At 46.4% G+C, this 22340-nt stretch overlaps 2 protein-coding genes across 5 annotated transcripts in view; both read left to right on the top strand.

Annotated features, from left to right (window-relative positions):
* Positions 1-3312, top strand: part of LOC130596495 (galactosylgalactosylxylosylprotein 3-beta-glucuronosyltransferase 1-like) — a 28355-nt gene extending 25043 nt beyond the window's left edge. For all 4 annotated transcript variants that reach the window (XM_057404153.1, XM_057404152.1, XM_057404151.1 and 1 more), the window contains one exon: positions 481-3312. The gene's annotated coding sequence lies outside the window, so the exon portion shown is untranslated. The remainder of the gene's footprint in view (positions 1-480) is intronic.
* Positions 3313-7876: 4564 nt separating this feature from the next.
* Positions 7877-21559, top strand: LOC130596493 (beta-1,4-galactosyltransferase 3-like). The gene is made up of 6 exons (XM_057404150.1): positions 7877-8268; positions 15143-15378; positions 15996-16186; positions 16732-16854; positions 19903-20007; positions 20962-21559. The coding sequence occupies exons 1-6, from the start codon at positions 8031-8033 to the stop codon at positions 21101-21103; spliced, it is 1035 nt and encodes a 344-aa protein (XP_057260133.1). The 5' UTR covers positions 7877-8030; the 3' UTR covers positions 21104-21559.
* The last annotated feature ends 781 nt before the right edge of the window (positions 21560-22340 follow it).

The raw sequence follows: 22340 nt of genomic DNA, 5'->3' as shown, positions 1-22340 counted from the left end.
CCTGTTCCTATTGCTAATATCTATTTACAAGCACCCAAAAGAGAAGAGTTTGCTTAGGTTAGCACAGAACTCCTGCTGCCTTGTGACATTTGGAAATGGGAAGTTGTTCATCTGCATTTCAGAGCTCGCAGACAGACTGAACAGGGATCCTCAGATCTCATCCTCCTGCTCTTTCTTTTAAGATAGGCTAAAATAATTATTTTATGGGGAGAAAAACTGCCCTTCAAAACCTCTTTCTGATCCATAAATATCTTCCAGCTAGGACTGTAATGCGGACAGAACAAGCAGCTTTTCAGCCATATCCTAGCCCAAAGCTGTGCATGGTGTGATTGAGGAACCTGGCTACTGATGCCTGCCTAGTAGGCAGCCTACCTGAGCTGGGGACAGCCGTGTTGGAAAAGCATCCCCTGCCCTGCTGTCCTGGGTGTAGCATCGACACCTCTAGCTCCTTCTTACCTCACCCTGTGTTTGTTTTGACAGAGGCAGCGGACAGTGATCACTCCCAAAGTCTGTCATCAACCCCAGTGGCCTGTTCTGCCCAGCTCTGCTTTACTGCTGGAGGATGCTAAACCCCCCCAAACCTCGCCACGCCGATCAGCTCCCACTGCCTGAAAGGTGGTAACAAGGAGGGACAGAGCTGATGTGGTGCCCTGTGATCCTACAAGTTCTTCACCCTTGACTTCATGCACTGGCTCCCATTCCCCACTTGGGAGAGGAGTGTTTCCCTTCCCCTATGGGCTCTGTGTTTTTAACTACTCATTAGGATTTATTACACGTGATCTCCATTCTCAGCTGTGCCAGCATAGAGGCTGAAATCCAGGATGGGTATGGGTGCCTCTGAAGGTCTCACTGGCATATTGTAAAGCCTGAGCTTCAGTGCAGCAGCTCAGAGCTGCGGTGGTTCAAGGACAGGAGTTAGCTCATAAGCACAAATGTGGACCTGCTGGCCTGAAGCTGTTACACTCTCAAAACAGCTTTAAAACAAAGCTATCCTGAGAGAGGGTCTCCCTCCAAAGGATGCACATAGATACCGACACAGATCAGCCTTCAGTACTGGAGAAGGACCAGTGCTGAAGGGGTTTGGGATCTCCAAAGGGATCTGGTGCCTACACCACAGCTGAGAACTTGAACTGCCCTCACTTAAGGTTGGTTTAGAAAATGCTGTCCCCCATCCCCAGGCCCAGAGCCCCCTGGATGAAGTTCCTCTCCCGCTCAGGGAGACCCAGCAAGTACCATGCCTCCTTGTCTCGCTGCAGAGACCAGAAAGCAGGGGCGAAGATGGGTGGACTTGAAAGTGTTGCTCCTCGCCTTGAAGCCTTCGGTAGCCTCAAATCATGTATGCAGTCTTGCTTCCTAGGCCTCCAGAGAGGAAGACTCCTCTGTGAGATGGAGGTGGGTGAGAAATGCTCAGAGAAGAGGAACTCTCAGCCTGCACCCGTCTCCTGCAAGAACACAGAGGAATGTGGAGCAACATCAGTGGGAAACTTATCTTGAGCACACGGATGCCAACTGAAATAGCAAATGTGACAATGTTTTCCAGTTGAACTCTGAAAGGCATGTGTGTTGCTGTGAAGAGAGAGGAGACAGTGTCATGAGGAAGGGTTTCCCTTTCCCTCAACAACACAGGAAGGCAGCCAGGTGGAAGGCAGCCCACAAAGGAGGAGGTGGCAAATGAGGACTGAAAGAAGGATGCACCGGATGAAAAGCACAAGTGTTGGTACCATGTGTGTGTGCGTGGGGAGTGGTGTCGCTGTGACTTTTCCAGGAAGAATCCTCGAATGACCCAGAAACCCCTCTGAGCATATCCTGACATCCATCTTCACTCAGGCCATGAGAAACAAGGCTTTAGGCATCCAAAACACATCGAGGGGGAAAGCTATGAGCAATTGAGTCATCCCCCAGCCCAAAAGATTCTGGGCTAACAGGAAACTTATTTATTTGTTGATTTATTTATACCAGAATTCTTCTCTGCCTGTTCCTTGTTTAGGTTTGGGTTTTAGCTTAGATCACCTGAGGCATTCCTGAAGAAAGAACATTACCCCCCTCACCGCAGAGCAGCAGAGCTTGGTGTTCACCAATGAATGTCCTATGTTCTGCGCTCCCTGGGGTTTCTTCACAGTGGTGTCTTAAACTGGCAAAATCATCAAAAACACAGCAAGGAAGGGAATTACGGTTCGTTTATGCAGGAGATGTGGGTGGCACTAAGCTTATTGCTCTCGAGCAATCAGAGCGAGGTAAAGAACATGTGCAAAGGAGGGCTTCGCTCAGCACACAGTCCCCATGAGATCTCAGGAAGCCTCCATGAAGGGGGCTTTTTGAAGGCTATCTGAATGAGGGGGTCAGTCCATGTTCCCTCAAATGGGGAATGAGCCAACCTGCATCCTGCTATAGGAGGCCGGCTAAAGCATAGGAGGGGACAAAGGGATTGAGATGCCTCCTATCAGAGAAGAAGGCAGGAGAAATCAAGGTTAGAGCAGCAAATAGAGAAATGGAGACTGTGTTTAGTTAGGCTGAGGCTGGGGTCTTTCTGAATGAACACACCCAGCACTACAAGGCCACCCTGCCAGACATCACAGCATGAAGGAATACTGAATGGGCCATAAATTGTATCTCTTTTGGGCCCTGGAAAGGTTCTTACAGAGAAAGGATCTGGCATACTGGTTCTGGATAGCATGAAGGAAACCCAGCGTCCACAAAACACTTCTCATTTTCCATGTGTCCGAGCTCTGTGTCCTGTCTTCTACAGAAGGTAGCAGGCCTTGCACTCCGGTGCTTTGCCAACTCGTCTTGCCACCAGGCAGGTGGGCTCGATGCTTTCACTCAGCATTAAACCAAGATGAAGTCCCCTTCTTTGTAATTTGAATGAACGAGCAAGAGCGAGGGAATAAAGGAGTTGGTTCATGACCTCCGTTTTCTCCTCTGAGATGGGCAGGGTTTCTGCCCGTATGAACAGAGGGGGATATGGTGATTAATTCCCTGACCTCTGATCTCGCACAGCTCCTACACAGGGGTTTGGCACTGACAGTGGGTGTTTGGAGCAAGGATCTCTTCTCATTGCAAAGGATACCCTCACATACATGCTTTTAGAAAGTTCTTCTCTCTGCATCCCTATAAGAAAGTGAAATCATTATTCCTTTTTTTTCCAATGGGGACCTGGATTCCAGGGATAGGCACTACACCATCAGTTCAGTGCTGCTCGGAGGCTGCTCTCAAGACCAGCCCTCTTGTGCCATCTCCATTCTTGCCCCAGCCTGGCCCTGTGGAGGAGACTTTCTGTGAATCAAGAATCAGTCACAGGACCAAGACCTCGTATGGACACAGCTGATATTGCAGGCTAGCAGACATTTGGACCTGCTCAGCACAAATACTCTTTTCCCAGTAGAGCAGCCTAAGGACTGCTGCTGGTCAGGTTGTATCAGCTAAGGGTAGGTAACAGATAGCACAGGTTAAGAGGGTTGTTTGTTAGCAGAGCTGTGTGGGAGAGCCAGAGTCAAGAGCTCCAGGCTGCAGGGGAAGTAAGGATGGAAGCTGCAGATGGAGCCTGAAGCATTTAAAGAAGAGAAGGTATCCCAGCACCTGGTTTTTACTAGCTTATTAGTATCTGATATTCATGTTCTCTGAGATTCATCCAATTCACCAACCAGTGAATATTACTAACATTTCCTGTTGCAGAAAATACTATTGATGAAGGAAAAAGAATGTCAAGAAAGTACTTTTTAATGGTTATTTATTTATATTGAATGGTACTAGAGCGTTATTAAATATGATGTGAATAGTACGATATTGCACCATTGTCTTGTCTTGCAGCGTAAACTCATGGCATCTGTAGCTGTCATTTTGGTGGCATGGTGACTGTCCCCACTGAGATAGGAATGTCCACATCTTGGAAGTGAGAGGTGGTCAAAACACCCTGCAGACAGGCAGTTCTCTATCACAAGGGAGGGAGGAAAGGTGCCGCAAGCTGCCTTAGTGAAACAGCAAGCTGCATTGCATGGTCACGCAGAAACAAGGCTGCTGCTGGCAATCAGCAGGCTGCTGACTTCTGTGGAGGTTTGCTGTGTGTACTCATAGAATTATGGAATGGTTTGTGTTGGAAGGGACCTGAGCCAGTTCCAACCCCCTGCCACAGGCAGGGCCACCTTCCACTGGAGTAGCTTGCTCCAAGCCCCTGTGTCCAACCTGGCCTTGAACACTGCCAGGGATGGGGCAGCCACAGCTTCTCCGGGCAACCTGTGCCAGCACCTCAGCACCCTCAGGCTTGTGGCCCTCTTCTGTACAGCCCAATGCATCTTCTGGATGAGGTGAAGACACCCAGGAGCAGCAACCACCAGGATTACATGGCATTACAAGCTCTAACCTTCCTACCAACTGCGTGCTGTTTCAGTCCCTACTTCTTTCAGTCCCTGCAAGCTACAACCCACAGGGAAAAAAGCATGAACTCTCACTGGAGAGATGTCAGTGCAATGGGATAAAGGTAGGGAAATGACTCTAGTCCTTCCTTCTCTCTCCAGACTGCAGGAGAATGGATGGACCTATTTGACAGCAGCCTGCTGTTGGCTAATCCACAAGCCTGGGAGAAGCTAGTAGACCCAGGTTACTACTGTTTGTAATGCTCTCACTGATTTACTCTGTCATTCGGCCAAGGCATGTGACATCAGCTGTTTGGTATTATTAATAACAAGAAGGGATCCACCTCCCAGAAACATAGAAGCACTCTTAAGGCTCTTTTTTAGGAAGCATTCCTAAAAAATTAGCATACTAGAACACAAACCCCATCTGCTCCTGTGTAATAAAAAATCACAGTCACAAAGATGTTGCTTAAAGTGCTATGTGAGGTTCACAAGCAGTGATCCTGCAGAAGGCTTAGGACGAACTTGCCATGGCAAAGGGACCTGAAACATCCACCCTATTAGAAAACACAGTCCCCAAAAAAAGAGGGACAGCTCTGCTTGCCTGTAGTGGCTGAAAGCTCCTACAATGCCTGTACAAGGCTAAATGTGACCTTTCTCTTCCCTTGATAGAAGACCTGGGGTTTGGGAGGATGTTGGATAAAACACGTTGACCGACACTGCATGAGCACCCTGCTTTGGTATCACTGTTACACCAGCACATCCCCTCTTTGAGGACTGCATTTTCCCAGCCAAGCTTCCCAGCCACTCTGCTGCATTTTCAACAGGGATCTAGTGCAGGCCCCAGGAGACGAGGCATGGAGAAGAAGGGGAAAGAGCAAGAGCAAGCAAGAATGAATCTTATTAAACAGAGCAAGGTACTTCTCTCAGTCTCACATCACGTTCAGGGCTGATGGGAGGGAGGGGAAGCCCCCTCCCTGAGGACAACCCAGAGGCTCTCGCACAAACCTAATTTCAAGCTCTGTTGAAGATGGTGTTTGTCTGGGTTTTTTTTTTTAATGCATTCAATTTAATTTCTCAGGCAGACATGTGAAAATGAGAAAGGCAGACCTTTGACTGCGGAGACAGCCCAGTGCCTGCTTCTTAAACATCCGACTCTCACATTGTTCTCCTCCATCACTGCCCTCAATAAATCTGTGTGCAGGGGTTGCTCGAATGCCCACCATCTCCCTTCCACGCTTCACTGGAGACAGTTACATTGGTTTGTTTGCATTTAAGCACTCCAATGTATTTTTAATTCAAAACACACCGCAGCTTTCCTTGGCTGTATTTAAAACAGGAGCACTCTGACCTTGAAAAGGACCTGCAGGCACCAGGAGGTTCAGATCTGTACGCTGCTGGCCAGTCCATCTTTGCTTGCTGTGTTTCAGATCCCCCCATTTCAGTGACAGTGGTTGAAGGAGAAGAATTGCATTTAGTTTTAGAAGGCTCCTGAGGGAGACTTTCCTGGATACAGACACATGCAGCTCGGCTCCTCTGCGGGCAGTTGGCCTGGTTAGTTGTATGTTAGTTTTCCAGCCTTAAGAGCACATCTACATGGTAAAAATAGAGATTGGGGTAGGATTTCCAGCTGACCAGATGCATCTGCCCTGGTGACAATCTTTACAACTAAGCCCTGAATGACAGGAAGTTAGCAGAGATGCTGGCACAGGACAGATCCAGATCCTGCCTCTGAGACACATGGAGGCAAACAGACCCTGCCCAAGTCGTTCCTACATTGTGATTTCCTACTGTGACCCAAGGGAGGACTGCAAGCAAAGCATAAAGCATAAAAACATAAAGCAGAACCAGGGTCTACAATAACTGCTGTCTGCAACCCTGGGTCACACCACAAAAATCTTGGTTCCTTTGTTTCATGGTTGACGCAGATATTAATTCTTTCCTGTCCACGGCATTGTACTGGCTGGAGCTTTCAGCAGAACATCAAGCACTGCTTTGTTTTCTGGAGGGGAAGACAAGCTGGGTGGGTTTGCTGTGGTGGTGGAGGGAATGGCATAGGGAGAACATAAATGGCAGAGCAAAGTGCAAGGAAACCAATCTTTGCAGCAGCATTGGGTGAGTGGGTTTCAGTAAAGCAAGACTTTGCCCAGGCAAAAGGAATATTAAATAGGCTTTTGATTGTTTGGGGTTTTTTTAATTTTAAAAACAATTAAAATTAAATGTGAAATCACAATTTGCATTCAGGCCTTAAGCAATCCACTTAAATTGGGTAATCAGTTGTTCTGCGCAGGAGAATGACTGAGGTCAAGTTTCCTGTGCATTGGAATCCAGCCGTGAAGCAGGAGCGCTCCCAGCTCCCCATATAAAAGCTGTCACCCCATCCACCCCTCCTTTGTGCCTTGTCACCCAGTTTGGAGGGCAAACAGCAGCACTGGCCTGGCTGGTTTGGGGCTGGGTGCCCTGGCTGATGGTCACCTTGGGAGGCTGAGCTAAGGGACGTGCACCTCTCTCACAGGCACTTATTTTACTGCTCTCCTCAGTGCAAACCCAGCCACCGACTGCTCTTTGAAGCCCTGTAGGGATTTAGTGTCTGTACCTTTTTCTGTGCCGAATTTAAGTGAAAACGGGCAACACATGGAGAACGTGTCAGCAGAGCAGGCGCATGGATCATGGGTGCTATCTCCTAAGCCACGTTAAGAAATTAGCCAGTAAAGAGATAGGTGTAAAAGGCAAAGTTGTTTGCTACAGCAAGACCGTGGCAGGAGGTCCCTTGCTGTGGAGGCTGTGCTGCTGCAGTCCCTTCAGGCACAGGTATTCACTCCAGTCCATCTCCCTCTGCTCAGTTCACAGCTCCGTTCAATCCCAGAGTGGTTTGGGTTGGAAGGGACTTTAAAGCCCATCCAGTTCCAATCCCCTGCCACGGGCAGGGACGCCTTCCAGTAGGCTAGGTTGCTCATGAACGCATAGCTACAAGCCCATAACTAATTAAAAGCCGGCACATTGGCCCTATGTTAACAGAGGAGAAGCGCCACTCAGCAGCCCCTCTTTCACCCCACAGCGCCATTACCCGCTGCCGCGACCGCACTGGGCCTGAGGGAGGGTGGGAACTACACCTCCCAGCATGCTCCGCGGCGGCGCAGCCCGTCCGGGGCTCACGCTTCCCCGCTTTGCATGCTGGGAGCTGTAGTCCCTCCGGAAGAGCGGGCGGGGCTGCGCTGGGTGTACACGGCCGCGCCGCCGGCCGGCTGCTCCACAGCGGGGTAAGGTATGGCCCTGGAGAGGGGTGGACTGAGGTGAAGTCGGGCGTCTACGGGGGGGGGGGTGTTCCAGGCGAGCCTGCTCTGTCACCTCCCGTAGCCGCTCGGCTGTGCTTTCCGCCGCTGTTTCTCTCAGAGCGCGGTCCCGCCGGGGTAGGCGTAAGGCTGCGGGAGGAAGGGGGCCGCTGCGCCTGTGGCTGTTGTGCACCAGGTGGGCTTGAGCAGCTTTTTGTCTCCTTCAGTCCGCCCCGCGGAGCCTGTGGTGGAAAGGGGAGGTGAGGCCGTGGGAAGAGGAGCGCGCTGCCGCCTCCGAAAGTTGGAGGAGGAGGAGGAGGAGATCTTCCGTGCACAGCGATGTAGCCCTGAACGTGGAACAGCACCGCAGCTCCTCACCGGTGTGACTGCAGAGCATGGGCTAAAAACGATGTCCCTCTCCCGTGCGGAAAACCCTTGTTTTCTGCTGTTTCTGTTTGTCTTCCAAGCGGTGTTTATCCTGATCCTGTACCGAGGTGGACCTTCGCATGTGTTCCGGGGGTTCTTAGCCACACCGCAGGTCCTGGATTACTCCAGGACTCACGATGTGTACACAAACCTCAGCTTGTTCACCCGGGCTCCTAATGAAGAAGCTAAGCCCTACTGCTCGGCACGGTCACCGATATTTGGTAGGTATAAACCCACAGTGATGGAAGTGACTGCTGTGCTACTGGTAATGCTGAACACTTTGTAAATATATGTTGTGTATTTCGCCAACTTTTTCACTTTAAAACTGTTATACTGGTGTAATACACTGACAATTTTTTCTTGTGATAATTGACTCATATTGGTTATGCGAGGAAAAGTGCTTTATTGACCTAAAAACTTCCAATCTGAAGGATTTGGCTATGCAGAGATTGTCGAGCAAGAGTGAAAACAGTGCATATGGGTTTAATGCCAAGTTAGGAACATTTTGGATTCTTTTCCTTTGGCAGTCCTGTATAAAATGTGCCAGTGTTGTACTTCAGTAACTGCATGATTTTGACCCCTGACTCAGTGTAACTACAGGGTTCTTTGTCTCAGCCTTACATCAAGCCTCTATCTCAATATAAATCAATTAAGTTGGCTTTAAGTATTGTTTGTATGAGAATGTAGCTTGTATCTTGCTCTTCATGGCCATCTTTTTGGCCGATGATTGTTATGCATCCTTTAGACTTAGAAACTTCTCATTTAGACTTAAAAGTCTGGTCATAGGCTAATTTGTATTTATACTAGGACCAAGTTACAGCTGACCCTAGAGGCAGCATTCATCCAGCTACTGCACTGCTAAAAACAGTTGAGGAACTGTAAGTAAGTACAAAGTGGAACCCATAAAGCAAGTTTGTTGGTAGTAAAAGTGGTGCGTCTCCAATAGTAATTAATCAGGTCAACTCAGGAATGGATGAGTTGGTAAGTATGAACTTACAGCTTGTCTGGGGACACCTACTTCTCTGTAGTAAGTTACCCTTGTCTGATTGTCTGTACTGCACAGGTTTCTGCTTAGCCAAGTCTTGAATATACTACTAGCAACTACTACTTAGTAGTTGCCCTGCTGTTCTAGGAGAGCTGATCACCTCACATGGAGCACAGTAAGCAAATGGCTCTTACCACCTGGTTTAAGGTGGAAGTATTGTGGAAAGCCAGTGCTGTGGTTACTCTTCTGTCAAGTTGCTTACTTCAGTTAAGAGAACTCTGCTTTGGATGAGCCTTTTTAGACTGCAGTCTTTGTAATGGTGTTTGTTCTTTTGGGAAGATTTCTTCCTTCCTCTGGTGCTGAGGTTAAATGAAATAAATGCAGGATGTATGATGAGACTACATTATAACTTTTGGGAATATACCTCAGTATTTCCCTAGGAAACAGCTCTACTGAAATACTTACAGCACAGGGCCTTTTTGCACAGGTGCCAGCTGGAGTGGGCTTTGTGCAGTCTCTGTTCATCACTAGGTACAGCCCATCAGTTCTTTTGGGAAGCTACAATCCTATGCTTCAGCCTGACCTGTTTTATTGGAAAAAGCACAGCAGAAATGTGCCTGCGCTCTGCTTGTCTGTGCTGCTGAGAATCTGCTGCCCTGCAAAGAGTTAAATGAGAAAGCTTTTGTCTCAAAAAAGAAAAGCAACAAAACTAGGTGCAGTTCTGTGCAGCCTCCAAGCCATCAGATAAGTAGAAGTAGTGACCTATATAAAGGAGGCAGACACAGAGTAAAGTTACAGTGATGGGTGCTTTTAGAGCTGTGAAATCTTTTGAAGACCTCTTCTTCTGCCCATCCCTGATTCAGATCAGCTGAATTAAGCTGCAGCTTAACTTTTACTCAGTGATATTTCCCTTTAAATGTGAGAAATAAATTACTCCTACTGGTATCACCATGTGCCAGCCTTTCTGGGTAGTTTGGGGTTTCTTTTAGCAGAGACACGTGTGCTGCTCTGCAGTGTAGTTGCTTTTTGTTCTGTGTGTGATGGTCACGTATGAATAGATACATAAATACTGTATGAATGTCTTGATCAACTTCTCTTATGGGACTGAGAGAATGACTGAGACTTGTGGGCCTTTAATTTCATAACTCCATTAAATGAGACTTCAAAACCATTCTCGAGGACTCCAGTCTCCAGTTCAGAGCTGTGGCCACTCCAAAGCATGTTAAAGGAATTGGGAGAATGCCAAATAGCTTAAATGGTTTCTGCATCAGGGCTTTCATGAAGTGCAGTGCTTCTCCCACTTATGTATATAGTAGATCATTTGGATAACTGAATGTAAGATCAGCTCATCTGGCTCCCACCTCATAAATCCGCAGCATCTTGGCTCTTCCAGGCCTACAGAGTAAGAATTACAGTATAATTGAGGAACATCTTTGCCTTGGAGGGACTGGACTTGCTGACTGATGTTACTTTTTTAATGCTTAGTAGTGTCCACTGAGCATTTTGCAACCAGCAGCTTGAAAAGCGTTGTACTAGATCCTCGGTGTCTTCATTAATACTGTGAATAAATCACCCCAGTTCCTTTAAAGGTTAAAGTTTCTACACAAATAACCAGTTGCCTGTTTTCTCTTCCTTTGTTCTTGGCAAAAGCAAAGCATCCTCTGACTTTCTGACATTGCATGCAGGATGTGTTGTTTCAGCTCATCTTTTTCTCTGAGCAAGAAGAACTTTGATGCTGGAAGACTTAGACTTTAAGAGGTACCTTCATGCATGGTGTGTGCTGAATGAGTTGGTTTGGCCCTCAGAGGCTTTAACAGTTGAAAGTTCTGTTTGTAACTCTGCTGTTCATACTCTGCTCATGCTATAGATGAATTTCTTTTCCTCAAAGCCCTTCTTAGACTAGTTACTCCCTGTCATAACCCTTCCGTGAGTGTAACCATCTATTATGGTAATGAGTGGTTCCTGCTGTTTTTTCTAATGGAGGCTCTCCTATTAGAGTTTCTTCTCTTGGATTTAAAAAGCAGTGAAAAGGTGGGAATGCTGAGATTCACTTTCAAGTGCAGTTGAGGCAGCCTTGTATTCTGGCATTAGAAACTGCTCCTTAAGTTAGGGCTGTAGCTCTGCTTTTTTTTTCCTGCTTCTTTATTCATACAGTGGTAGAAATATACAAGTATGACTCTGCTAATGTAGTGTGTGGTGGTGTACTTTCTCAGTGAGGTATTTATTCATCTATACTACTGTTCCCATTTGCTCAGCTTGTGTAAGTTCTATTTATTCTCTTTGAAATGTGTCATAATAGCTGCTAGCTCCAAATGTGTAGCAAGGAGTTGAGAAGTCATGTAGTTTCTTTCCTAAGATGGGATAGATATGGTCACCATCAATACATTCCCACTGATAGTCAAATGTGTTGCCTAGAAAGTAAAGCAAGCAAGGAGTGTGCTGTCACTGGCACCAGTAACAATTCAGACAGAGATTTGTGGGGTTTAACACTATACATAAAAGTTTCATATCAGTTAAAACATTATGTGAATATACAGGCACAGGAAGAGCTTAGGACCCATCCTATGGAGAAGTGTCTTGGATGTTTCAGGGTGTTGATCCTGCACCTTGTCTGAATTGGGATCCTGTGCAGCACGTCTAAGATGGTTTTTCCTTCTTTTCCAAAGCTGCACTCTAGCAATTCTATTTCTCTTTGGTCCAGCCTGCAACTGCTCTGTTCACAGCTGAGATTTAACTGGATTACAGTGCATTAGCCTCTTGGTAGTTGGACAGGAAAGAAACTGGAGAGCCACAAAGTAGCTTGTACCAAGCAGTATAGGGCAGCAGAGGTTTTGGGGTTTTGGGGACACAGACTAACTTCTTTTCTTCTGTGTTTCCATGGCATAGTGAGTTTCTGAGCTGAGGAGTGTGAGGTATGGAGTGAAACTATTGCATGTTACCTTACTCATTCTCTTATGTCCAAATTTAGACTGGATTGTTTGGAATTGAAGGATTATTGCTACAGAATCTTAACTCTGCAATACAAAGAGCCCTGATTGTATTATAGAACACGAAAGACGGCTGTTGTAGGAGAACAAAAGGGATTAATTCCCTATCTTATATTTTCCTTGGAGCAATGATGTGTAGTTGAAATCCAATCTGAATATAACATTACTTTAGCAAGCTCCAGTTGTCATCAAATCAGTGGGTAATGGTGGTTCAGTTAAAGATCTGATCATCAGGGAGTTCATAAATCTAAAAAGCAATAAAACTTACAGGTAACAAACAATTTTGGGCTGAAACGTGGTGGTCTTAAAGGCAGAAAAAGAAACTGCATAGAATCAGAATCAACCAGGTTGGAAAAGACCTTTAAGACCATCCAGTCCAACTGTTCCCTAGTACTGCCAAGGCCACCACTAACCCATGGCACTGAGGGCCTCATCTACACGGTGTGTGAACACTTCCAGGGATGGTGACTGCAGCACTGCCCAGGGCAGCCTGTTCCAATGCCTGAGCGCCCTTTGGGGAAGGAATTTTTCGTCATCTCCATCTAAACCTCACCTGGTGCAGCTTGAGGCCATTTCCTCTTGTCCCATCACTTGTTCCTTGGGAGCAGAGCACAGCCCTCTCCTGGCTCCATCCTCCTGTCAGGCAGTTATAGGGAGTGATAAGATCCCCCCTGAGCCTTCTCTTCTCCAGACTAAATCCCGCAGATCCCTCAGCCATTCCCCATCACCCCTGTGCTCCAGGCTCTGCACCAGCTCCATTGCCCTTCTCTGGCCCCGCTCCAGCACCTCAATGTCTCTCTTGTAGTGAGGGGCCCAGAACTGAGCACAGGATTCAAGATGCAGCCTCACCAGTGACCAGTACAGAGGGAAGTAGTGTAGAAGTAGGTAATAACTTCATAAAATCTTAACTGTAACTATGACCTAGATTCATGGGCCCACAGCATGATTCTCTGAAGTACTGCTCCTCTGTTTGAGGTATGGCAACATATTCACGCTTCCTGCAGAGGGCAACAGTCAAAATCAAATTCCCCTGCATTTTACATATTTAGGGAAGGACTGAGAAGTGAGTCAGCTATTGCAAGAGCTTGCTGACAAGCAAAATTCAGGTTTTCCTTTCAAAAACAAACCAAACATAAGCAATAAACTCCATGAAGTGGGATTCCCAGCAGGTGTACCTTTCTGACAGCATGAGGAATGGCATCACTGGCTTTTCAGACTGACCCTCACAAAGTGCCCTTGCATGTTCCTTGAGGAGGAAAAGGGGACACTTCCCAATACAGGTTTGCCCATCAGAAATGGGAGTTACACCAACTAGCAAATTGTTTCCCAGTTCTTAATGGCCAGCTTGAATCTTAGCCCCTAACACTTGTTAGTGCTCAGAAAACCCCCAAACTTCCCCCCACAGCAGTGGAGGGATGTTGTTGCTTCGTGTCAGTTAAACAGGATGTGGGTGAACACAGGCTCTTTTTTTGTTGTGATTAGAACTGTAGCAGGAACTGGACTCTAGAATGGGCTGGGAAAAGAACCTTATGGACTCAACTGCTTCAATGCTTAGACTTGAAACATGCCTGTACATTGCCCTGCTCAAAGGAAAGCTACTCAGCACCAGGCCTAAATAGTTGTTCTCTCAGGCTTCATTAGCAGAATGATTGATTTCAGTGGTTTAAGAGGGAGTCTGACATACAGCATCCTGAAAACTCACTTTGAGACATTAAGAATGAGCTTGGAAGGGAAAGAAAATTTTATTTATAGCTATTTAAAACCAAAACCAAACTAAACCAAACCACCAATAACTTCCCTGGCAGGCTTCTGGTGCAATACCATACGTTGTCTTTGGGTAGCATGGCCTGCAGAGAACTGTTGGTCCTACTTCAAACTCTCATGTGAAATTATTAGCTGTTACTTGTGATTTAGGTGAATCTTGCTCGTTCATTTAAGGAATAGATTTTCATCTTCTGCATTTGTGCTGTTTCACACAAGTTGACAGTGGTTGGAAGCCATGAAGAGACACTGGTTTAATATATAAACTAACAGATCTCTTCTGGTAGTTCTGGAACCTTCTCTCACTCACCAGAACAGACACTGAAATAATTGATTTGTTTCTTCATGCTGCAGCAATAGCAAGCCTGTGATAAAATGTTAGTTGACACTTTCTATAGTTTCTTTCTTACCTGTGACTTGTCGAGCTCTTTCCATCTGATGAATGGAAGAATCCATCAAAAAATGCAGATTTTGCTGTGAAAGAATCCATCTAAAAATGCGGATTTTGCTGAGGTAAGAACTGAGGGACACATCCAGTATGTTTTGTGTTTAGTATCAGAGTGCGGAGCAGAGAAAGTACATCTCAGATGTAGTTTTTTTGCTGCCCTGTGCTTCTTCCAGAAGATATAACATCTCTCTTCTTCCTGCTCAGTTGTCATCTGCTGCTCCCCACATTCTGAAGCACTGCCTGCTTATCATAGTGCATATAGTTAAATGACACAGCATGAACAGCCTTTGTGGTATGTACCTAGAATGTCAAATTGAGCTTGAGCCTGTTTTAAGATAAAGCTGACACTTCCTAAAGTGTTCATATTCATCCAGGCTTTAAGCTATTTTTTCCCACCCTGCTGAATGTCCTTTTGAACATCCTCCATGCCCGTATTAGCAGCCTTCCAGTATCTGAAGGGGGCTACAAGGATGCTGGAGAGGGACTCTTCATCAGGGACTGTAGTGGTAGGACAAGGGGTGATGGGTTCAAACTGATACAGAAGTAGTTCAGGTCAGATATAAGGCAGAAGTTCTGGTGGTGAGGCACTGGCGCAGGCAGCCCAAGAAGTGGTGAATGCTCCATCCCTGGCAGTGTTCAAGGCCAAGTTGGACGGAGCCTTTGGTGACATGGTCTAGTGTGTGGTGTCTTTGCCCATGGCAGGGGCGTTAGAACTGGGTGATCTTAAGGTCCTTTCCAACCCAAACCATTCTGTGATTCTATGTGAGTACATCTGTTTGGTGGTGTTACCTGTTCTGCAGTAGGGCTGATGTCTGAAGTAGTAAACATAATGTAGCTGATGTGGTAGGTGTGAATGAAGGTTGAGAAGCATCACTGGTCTTTACTTTGTTTCCCTTTTTTCTGTCTTCTCACAGTTGGTCCATTAACCATCACCTTCAGAGTGCTCCCTAGTGAAAAGATGATCATCAGAAAAAACCCTTTTGTTCGGCCTGGTGGCAGCTACAGGCCACCTCACTGCCTGGCCCGCTACCGATCAGCCATCCTTGTAGCCTACAGGAACCAGAAGAAGTACCTTCACCACCTTCTCTACTATATCCATCCTTTCCTGCAGCGCCAGCAGCTGAGTTACACTATCTACTTGATTCAGCAGGTAAAGCTCAATCAGATGTGCCCAGTGGGGTAGCTGGGCTTCCCAGTTCAGGATTAGGTTCTGAACAAGAAAGGTGGCTTCTTCAGTGTGGAAGTACCATTTCATGCATGGGCTGAGAGGAGGTCAGTTATATGCTGTCCCATCTCCGTACCATCATTCTGCTATTGATGGGTTCTGCTTTTTCCCTTCTAGAGGGATAAAGTTGTCAGTAAGTGGTAACTTGTATTTTCATCTCCTCAGGAGTTGCGTGTGGCTTGTCTGTAGCTTGCCACTGGGGCTGTTGAGCAAAACTAGGGACACTAAATGCTAAAGTGAAATCAGGTATTTTTTAGTCTGTATCAGATAAAAACATCTGGTTTGACCTTCCTGAGGGGAAGCTTGGCTTATGGGTCTTTTAAAAGCGAGCCTTCTTCAGGTGCCTGGAACAGCAAAGTGTACAACTGGGAACACTGGAGAGAATGTGTGATGTTTTTAGAGGCTGGGGCATGAAATTTGCAGCCTGTATTGATTCATCCCAACTTCATTCAATCAAATCAGGCTTTTTTTTGCTCACGTAAATGTACATGGAGTTCTCATCCTTGTTGTTTTGGTGAAGAAATGTAGGTTTGGTTTTCCAGGCGGGGAATGGTACCTTTAACCGAGCAAAGCTGCTCAATGTCGGTGTCCGGGAGGCCCTGAAGGATGAAGACTGGGACTGTCTGCTCCTGCATGATGTCGACCTGGTACCTGAGAATGATTATAACCTCTATGTTTGTGATGAATACTATCCCAAGCACATAGCCAGTGCTATGGATAAGTTTCAGTACGCGTAAGTACCTTCATTTCCTTTGGATGTATGCATTCTAATTGGTTCACTTTGGCATAGAAAGTAGGAATGGGAACAGTGGGAGATACACCTTTGAGAGGTTTTGTTTGTTAGTGTTGCAGTAGTGACTTCCCCAGAAAAGGGTGTTCTTAACCGTAGGCATGCAGTGAGGAACAGTTAGGAACAGTTCCTTACCAGCAGCTCCCTGTTCCACTCTCAGCTCAGCCTGTTTGCCTTTCCTTCCAGGACAAAAGTAGAGGGTGGAAATTACTGGATCAAGTGGAAGGTGTGTGATAGGATGCTGGTATTTTGAACTGCCCCAAGATGTGACTTTCAAAACCAGCTTTACATCAGTCTGCTGGGGGAGAAGGTGGGAGGGATGGAACATGGGAGGAATTAACACTGGGTTTGTTGTTTTGGGTTTTACCACTGTTATGACAGTGTCTGTAAGGTATGATTGATGTATGTGTGACTTGGATGATGATGTTAGTTTATGGAAGGCTGGTATTATCCTTTAATACTGATATTTTTTTCCCTTTCTCTTTTAGTCTGCCGTCTAAGTCATTTTTTGGGGGTGTATCTGCTCTGACTCCAGAACATTACATGAAGATGAATGGGTTTCCAAACACATACTGGGGCAGTGGTGGTGAAAATGATGACATTGCTACAAGGTACTAATGCTGAAACAGAACTAAACTGGCTCATGACCATGTAGCATTACCCTGAGAAAGGAATTGAGATGATGGATGTTCCTTCATGTAGTTGTAGTTATTGTTATAATCCAAAATGCTGCTGGCATTGGGAGTGGTTAATGTCAGCAGATGCTCAGAATCTCTGAATTCAGTCATTGTATGCTGGGAGGACAAAGCTTTCCTCAGACTCTGGAGGGCAGAATGTTACTTCATGTCCTTGTGCTTTCAGTGGCTCTGGAGTGTGTCCAAGGGGTTATAACCACCAGTAGCTGACAAGTGACTCCCTTGACATTAACAGTCCCAAGGGAGGGAAGGAATCCGCAGGCTTGATAAGAAAACCAAGAAGGTACTTAATAATGCTCAGCCAGTTGGGAATTTAAGTTATGTGAAGTGCATTTAGCTTGCTCCAAGTGTTATCGAATCACCAGTACTTGGAATTAAGGAAGACAAGGAGTTCTGGCTGCAGCGCTGAGCGATGGAGAAGCCTGTGTACTCCTGTTAGTCAGTGGCAGCAAATCTGATGGGGTTTCTTGTACTTGAGTTGCCATGGCAGCAGCACACTGTACTAGTGAATACAATGAGTTTAGTTCCAACCTAATTCAAATCCTTCATGTAGAAAACCATGGCTGTAGCTGCTTTATTCAGCTTTGCTCTTGCACTGTGCACCTTTCTCTCATGGCAAGCTCATGAGGAGTTTAGTGCACCAGCACTAAAGGCCTCGTGTGGTTTTTGTCTTGCACAGTGTGACAGGTTACACAGTGCAGTGTTCTGTTCCAGCACTGTAGGAGTTTTTGGAAAGCAATATTCTTCTCAGAATTGAAAGTCGGCTCTTCTAACATAGAATTCCTCCTTTTCCTTTCAGACAAAGCTTAACTAAAAGGGTGTAGGATTGTTTAGAGATTCAGCATTTCCTAAATGAATGGAATGCTGGGGAAATAGATCCATCCATCAAACATGGGTCTATTCAGCTGTTCTTGGTACAGCTGAGGCACTTAACATGGCTTTCGGTACCGTGACGGTCATGGCTGCCTTAGGTTATGTACATCTCCAAATAGCCCTTTTGTGAAGGGGAGTAAATCCTGTGGTGTTTCTCTGAAGGTTCACACTAATGATTAGCTCTGTGGTGGCCACAGGTACACAGAGGCCGGGGCAGTGCCTGTTAATGATTTATCCGGCCTCAGCCTGCTGGAGTGGGTCCAGAGAAGGGCAGTGGAGCTGGTGGAGGGCCTGGAGCACAAGTGTGATGAGGGAATAGCTGAGGCACCTTTTGAGGGGGGGTTAGTCTGGAGAAGAGAAGGCTCGGGGGGACCTTATTGCTCTCTACAACTAGGATGTAGGAGGATGGAGTGAGGTGGGGTCAGTCTCCCAGGTAGCAAGCGATGGGACTTGATGATCTTAAAGGTCTTTTCCAGCTGAGCTGATTCTGTGATTCTAAGTTGGAATGAGCTGCCTGGTCTTGAATGACTAACTCGATGCACCTACTGGGATTTGGATTTTAGAGGATGCTCACACACTTCTTACCATGTGGCAACAAAATGACTGTTTGGACACTGAAATGCAGTACTCTGCTTGTCTTAGCAAACACCAGGATCTGCCTGGTTTTAGAAGAAAACACTACTCAAACTGGTAGCACTTAGGGGTTAACATTATCAGCTCCAGGGAGGTCTGTTGGGTTCTTCTTAACAGTAAATGAATGTATTGACTCTTTTATGTTATGGTTTGAGTTGAATCTTGTAATGCAAAGCCAGTAACAGCAAAGCTAGTTTAGTGTTTGTGCTTCTTCTTGTCTCTTTGATTGAATCTCCTTATGTTCAGGAAACAAGCCTTGTCTAAAACTCAGTCTGAAATGACAGCGTGTCACACTGTCGATGTTGTCATCATGTGATGGCTCCAGACTAACAGATCCCTTCAGTTCTGTGGCCTGTGCCAGTTCTGCAGCATTCCAGGTTCAGTGCAGCTCACTGCTTTACCAGCTCTGGTACACGTGTTGCAAACATGCCACTGAGGTGACCGCAGTTGAGCAAACATTCATTCTTAGGATCACGGGTGTGATGATGGAGGTTTGCTGGCCTTAGCACTGCTGCAGGCACTCGGGATTGGTAAAGTACCATAGGTGCCATCAGCAATGGGTTACAGCATCTGAAATGCTGGGGTTGAGCTCTCCTCTGGAATTCTGAGCCTCCAGCTCACTCTGTTCTTATCAGCCCTGCAGCTGAGTGGCTGTCCTTGGTTTGGCTGGTGCCTCTGGTCATCACATACCAGAGCATCCGAATGAATGGCACTTCTCAAAGAGAGGGAGACTTATCAGGAACTCTTCATCAGCGACTGTAGTGATAGGACAAGGGGTGATGGGTTCAAACCGATACAGAAGTAGTTCAGGTTAGATATAAGGAAGAAGTTCTTTACTGTGAGGGTGGCGAGGCACTGGCACAGAGTGCCCAAAGAAGTGGTGAATGCTCCATCCCTGGCAGTGTTCAAGGCCAGGTTGGGCAGAGCCTTGGGTGACATGGTCTAGTGTGAGGTGTCCCTGCCCATGGCAGGGGGTTGGAACTGGATGAGCTTAAGGTCCTTTCCAACCCGAACCAGTCTGTGATGCTATGACCTGAAACTCAGCACTGGCTTCCTTTCAGGAACTGCAAATTTGGCTGTTGGGTTTGTTTTCATTTCAGTGATGGAAGCCTAGGCAGTGAAAGCTCTGCTCTTGCTAGGGAGTGAGAATCATGCTCAGTTGTCAGATTGAAGGGGATAGCTCTAGAATGCTCTCTGTGCTGTTGTTCATTCCCTGCTTGGTAGAATCCTCTCTGTACACTGTCAAAGCACCCTGTAGTTGGGAGCATTCCAGCCCAAGCCTGGGTAGGACTTGCTAGAGAAGATAACGTGGCACTGTGGTGTTAAACCCACTCCCTTCAGCCTTTTGCTTTTCCTGCATCAACACTGCAAATCATCCCTGGGTTTGCATTCCCCTATAACTAAGCCTAGAAATGGCATCTTTATGCCTAAGCAACCACTTCCTTTGTTGTTTTAAAGGATTCAGCTGGCAGGAATGAAAATAGTCCGGACCCCACGTCACCTCGGACGCTACAAAGTGATGGACTATGACAAAGGGGCAGAGACACAAGAGCCTTGGGGAAGGTAAGTGTTGGGGATGGTGGTGTGTGGAGTTTGGCGGCTGTTCTCTGCCTTGGTGCCATCATCTGCCTCCAAACAGGCAGTAAGTGTCACTTTGTCTAATGCCACTGCTTGTCTTTCTGCTTTCATGTGGCTATTTAGAGGAGTCTCCCAGGAGCAGAATGATTCTGTTGCAACTGACAGTCTGTGTTGAAGGGTTTCTCGTGGTTTCCTCCTTGTTTTTCCTATGGTTAAGGACACATGCTAGCTAGGAAGCTCATACATGTCAGATTTATTCCCCAGGTGATTTGATGCTTAAAACTTGGGAAAGAAAATACTGCCTTTCTTGTAAAGAGGGAGAGTTTAGTGTGAAGAGGCACTTTGTTACAACTTCCCTATTATACAAACCTGCTCTTCAATCTGTGGATTTACAATGTGCTGTTAAAATGCTGGAAAACAGTAGTGTAGTATGAAGACATGAGGAAGGGGTTGTGAGAGATCTTAGCAAAAACACAGTTGTATCTAAGAGCTGGAAGAGGGTGTTGGGTCAAGTGTGGTGAAAGTTTCCCTTTATTATCTCAAACCCTAAGTTTCCATAGCAGCCCTGTCTTAAACCCCACCTACAGCAGCCTGTGTACATCACTGCTCTGAGGCCTGTGACGCACACCCTGCTCTTGCTAAGCTGCTGCTGGTTCCTGGTTGCTTTCAGGCTGTAGTTGTCCCCTCACTGGTCTCCCTGGCTCATTAGTCCGCATTGCCCTCCATGTTTAGAATACTCAGAGTGAACTTAATTTGATCTGTTCAGTCTTGCAAAGTGCCTTCTCTCTGGATTATGAATTAGTATTAGCCTCTATTTTATACAAGAAGAATTTTCTTGGGGCTTTTCTGGTAGCAGCTTTTACCTGCTGAGCCCTTGGAAAACTGTTTCTTCAGCTGCAAACATCACCTTTGTTCTTCTCGTTATTTTTCCTTTCTCAGGCCCGCTTCCCACCACAACACCAGGAAAACATGGAAAGATGATGGAATGAATTCATTAGAGTTCAAGCTCCTCTCCAGGACAAAGCATCCTCTTTACACCAACATCACTGTGGACATTGGTTATGTTCCCCCCTTCTCTTAGGGGAATGGAAAGAGAAGAGGTCGGTTGGGTGCAGTATGGCAGCGTGCATGTGAGCCTTCAGCCTCTACCTCCTGGTGGCAGTCTCACCTGAGACTAATCCTTTTGTCTTTCATACGTTTGTCTTTTCTTCTGGGTACAAGTTAGAAGAAGAGGCTTCAGGAATAGGGTATGACAGCAAATAACCAGGCTGGGGCTTACTGTACACTGTAAAACTCACTCCTGAGCCAGAGCCACCTCCCAGCCCTCAGGGATCAAGCTCTCCTTACCCAAGTTGTCTGGAACCTTTGTTCCAGAGCTGGATGGCTCTGTCCTGCTTTGTACTTAAATGGTGATTGGGATAAAAGTTCTTCTGGCATGTGACATGCTGTATTTTAACCACTTTCTATACTTAAGTTCTGTAAATATCTGGTGAATTTGAGTCAAATGGAGTTGTGTTTGGGTTCAGATTTTTCTAGGATATTTACCAAGAGTGTAATAAAGGAGAAAGCTCTTTTCTTGCCTGCTCCAGCACTTGTGAAATGTGTTTATTGTAACTGTGAGGACTTGAGGGTGAATGAGAGCTGAGGCTGCCACCAAGCCTGACCTCCTGCTCAGAGCAGGGAAATGAATCCAGTAACTCAGCTGTGGCTCAAACATGAAGTATATTTCAAGGTTGAGCTGTCTTTAACATAAAAGACTTCTGAGAAATTAAATACTTGAGGAAAAAGTCAAGCATGCCAGGAGTGGAGTTGGGACACTGCAGGAATGTACTTGCACTTACTGAGTGGCCAAGGCCTTGCCCTTTCTACAGTCTCTCCTCTACACAGCTCCTGTTACTGTGCAAGCATCGCACTGGGTAGTTTTGCTTGTTACATGTAGATAATAAAACCCCTGTTTGCTGAAAAGCTGCATCTATCCCCACTAACACCCAAGAACTTACTTAAAGGTTCAGTTGTTTCTGCAGGTGGAGTAATGGGGCAACCAGCTGGACGTAACTCTTCAGTATGTAAAGCAGAAGTTCCTTTTTGGCATGTGTTGTGTCCTAGATGAAACTCTCCCAAGCCTGGCTTCACATCTGTCACTAATGGGTGCACATCTGACATGCAGGGGTAAGGACAGTCTGGTATATAATGCTGTAAGGAAAGGGAAGCACTCTCATCAGGACTTTAGAAGTGCTGTGGAACAGTTATCCATAGACTCTTACCAGTCCTCTAAAACCAGAATCACAAGTACTAACAGCCTGGGTCTGGTCTACTAC

This window comes from Pezoporus wallicus, unplaced genomic scaffold (genome assembly GCF_028554395.1).
Source record: "Pezoporus wallicus isolate ANWC-B61680 ecotype Strahan unplaced genomic scaffold, APGP_CSIRO_Pwel_v1 contig_6598, whole genome shotgun sequence".
NCBI lineage: Eukaryota > Metazoa > Chordata > Aves > Psittaciformes > Psittacidae > Pezoporus > Pezoporus wallicus.
This window is presented reverse-complemented; position numbering and strand designations above follow the sequence as displayed.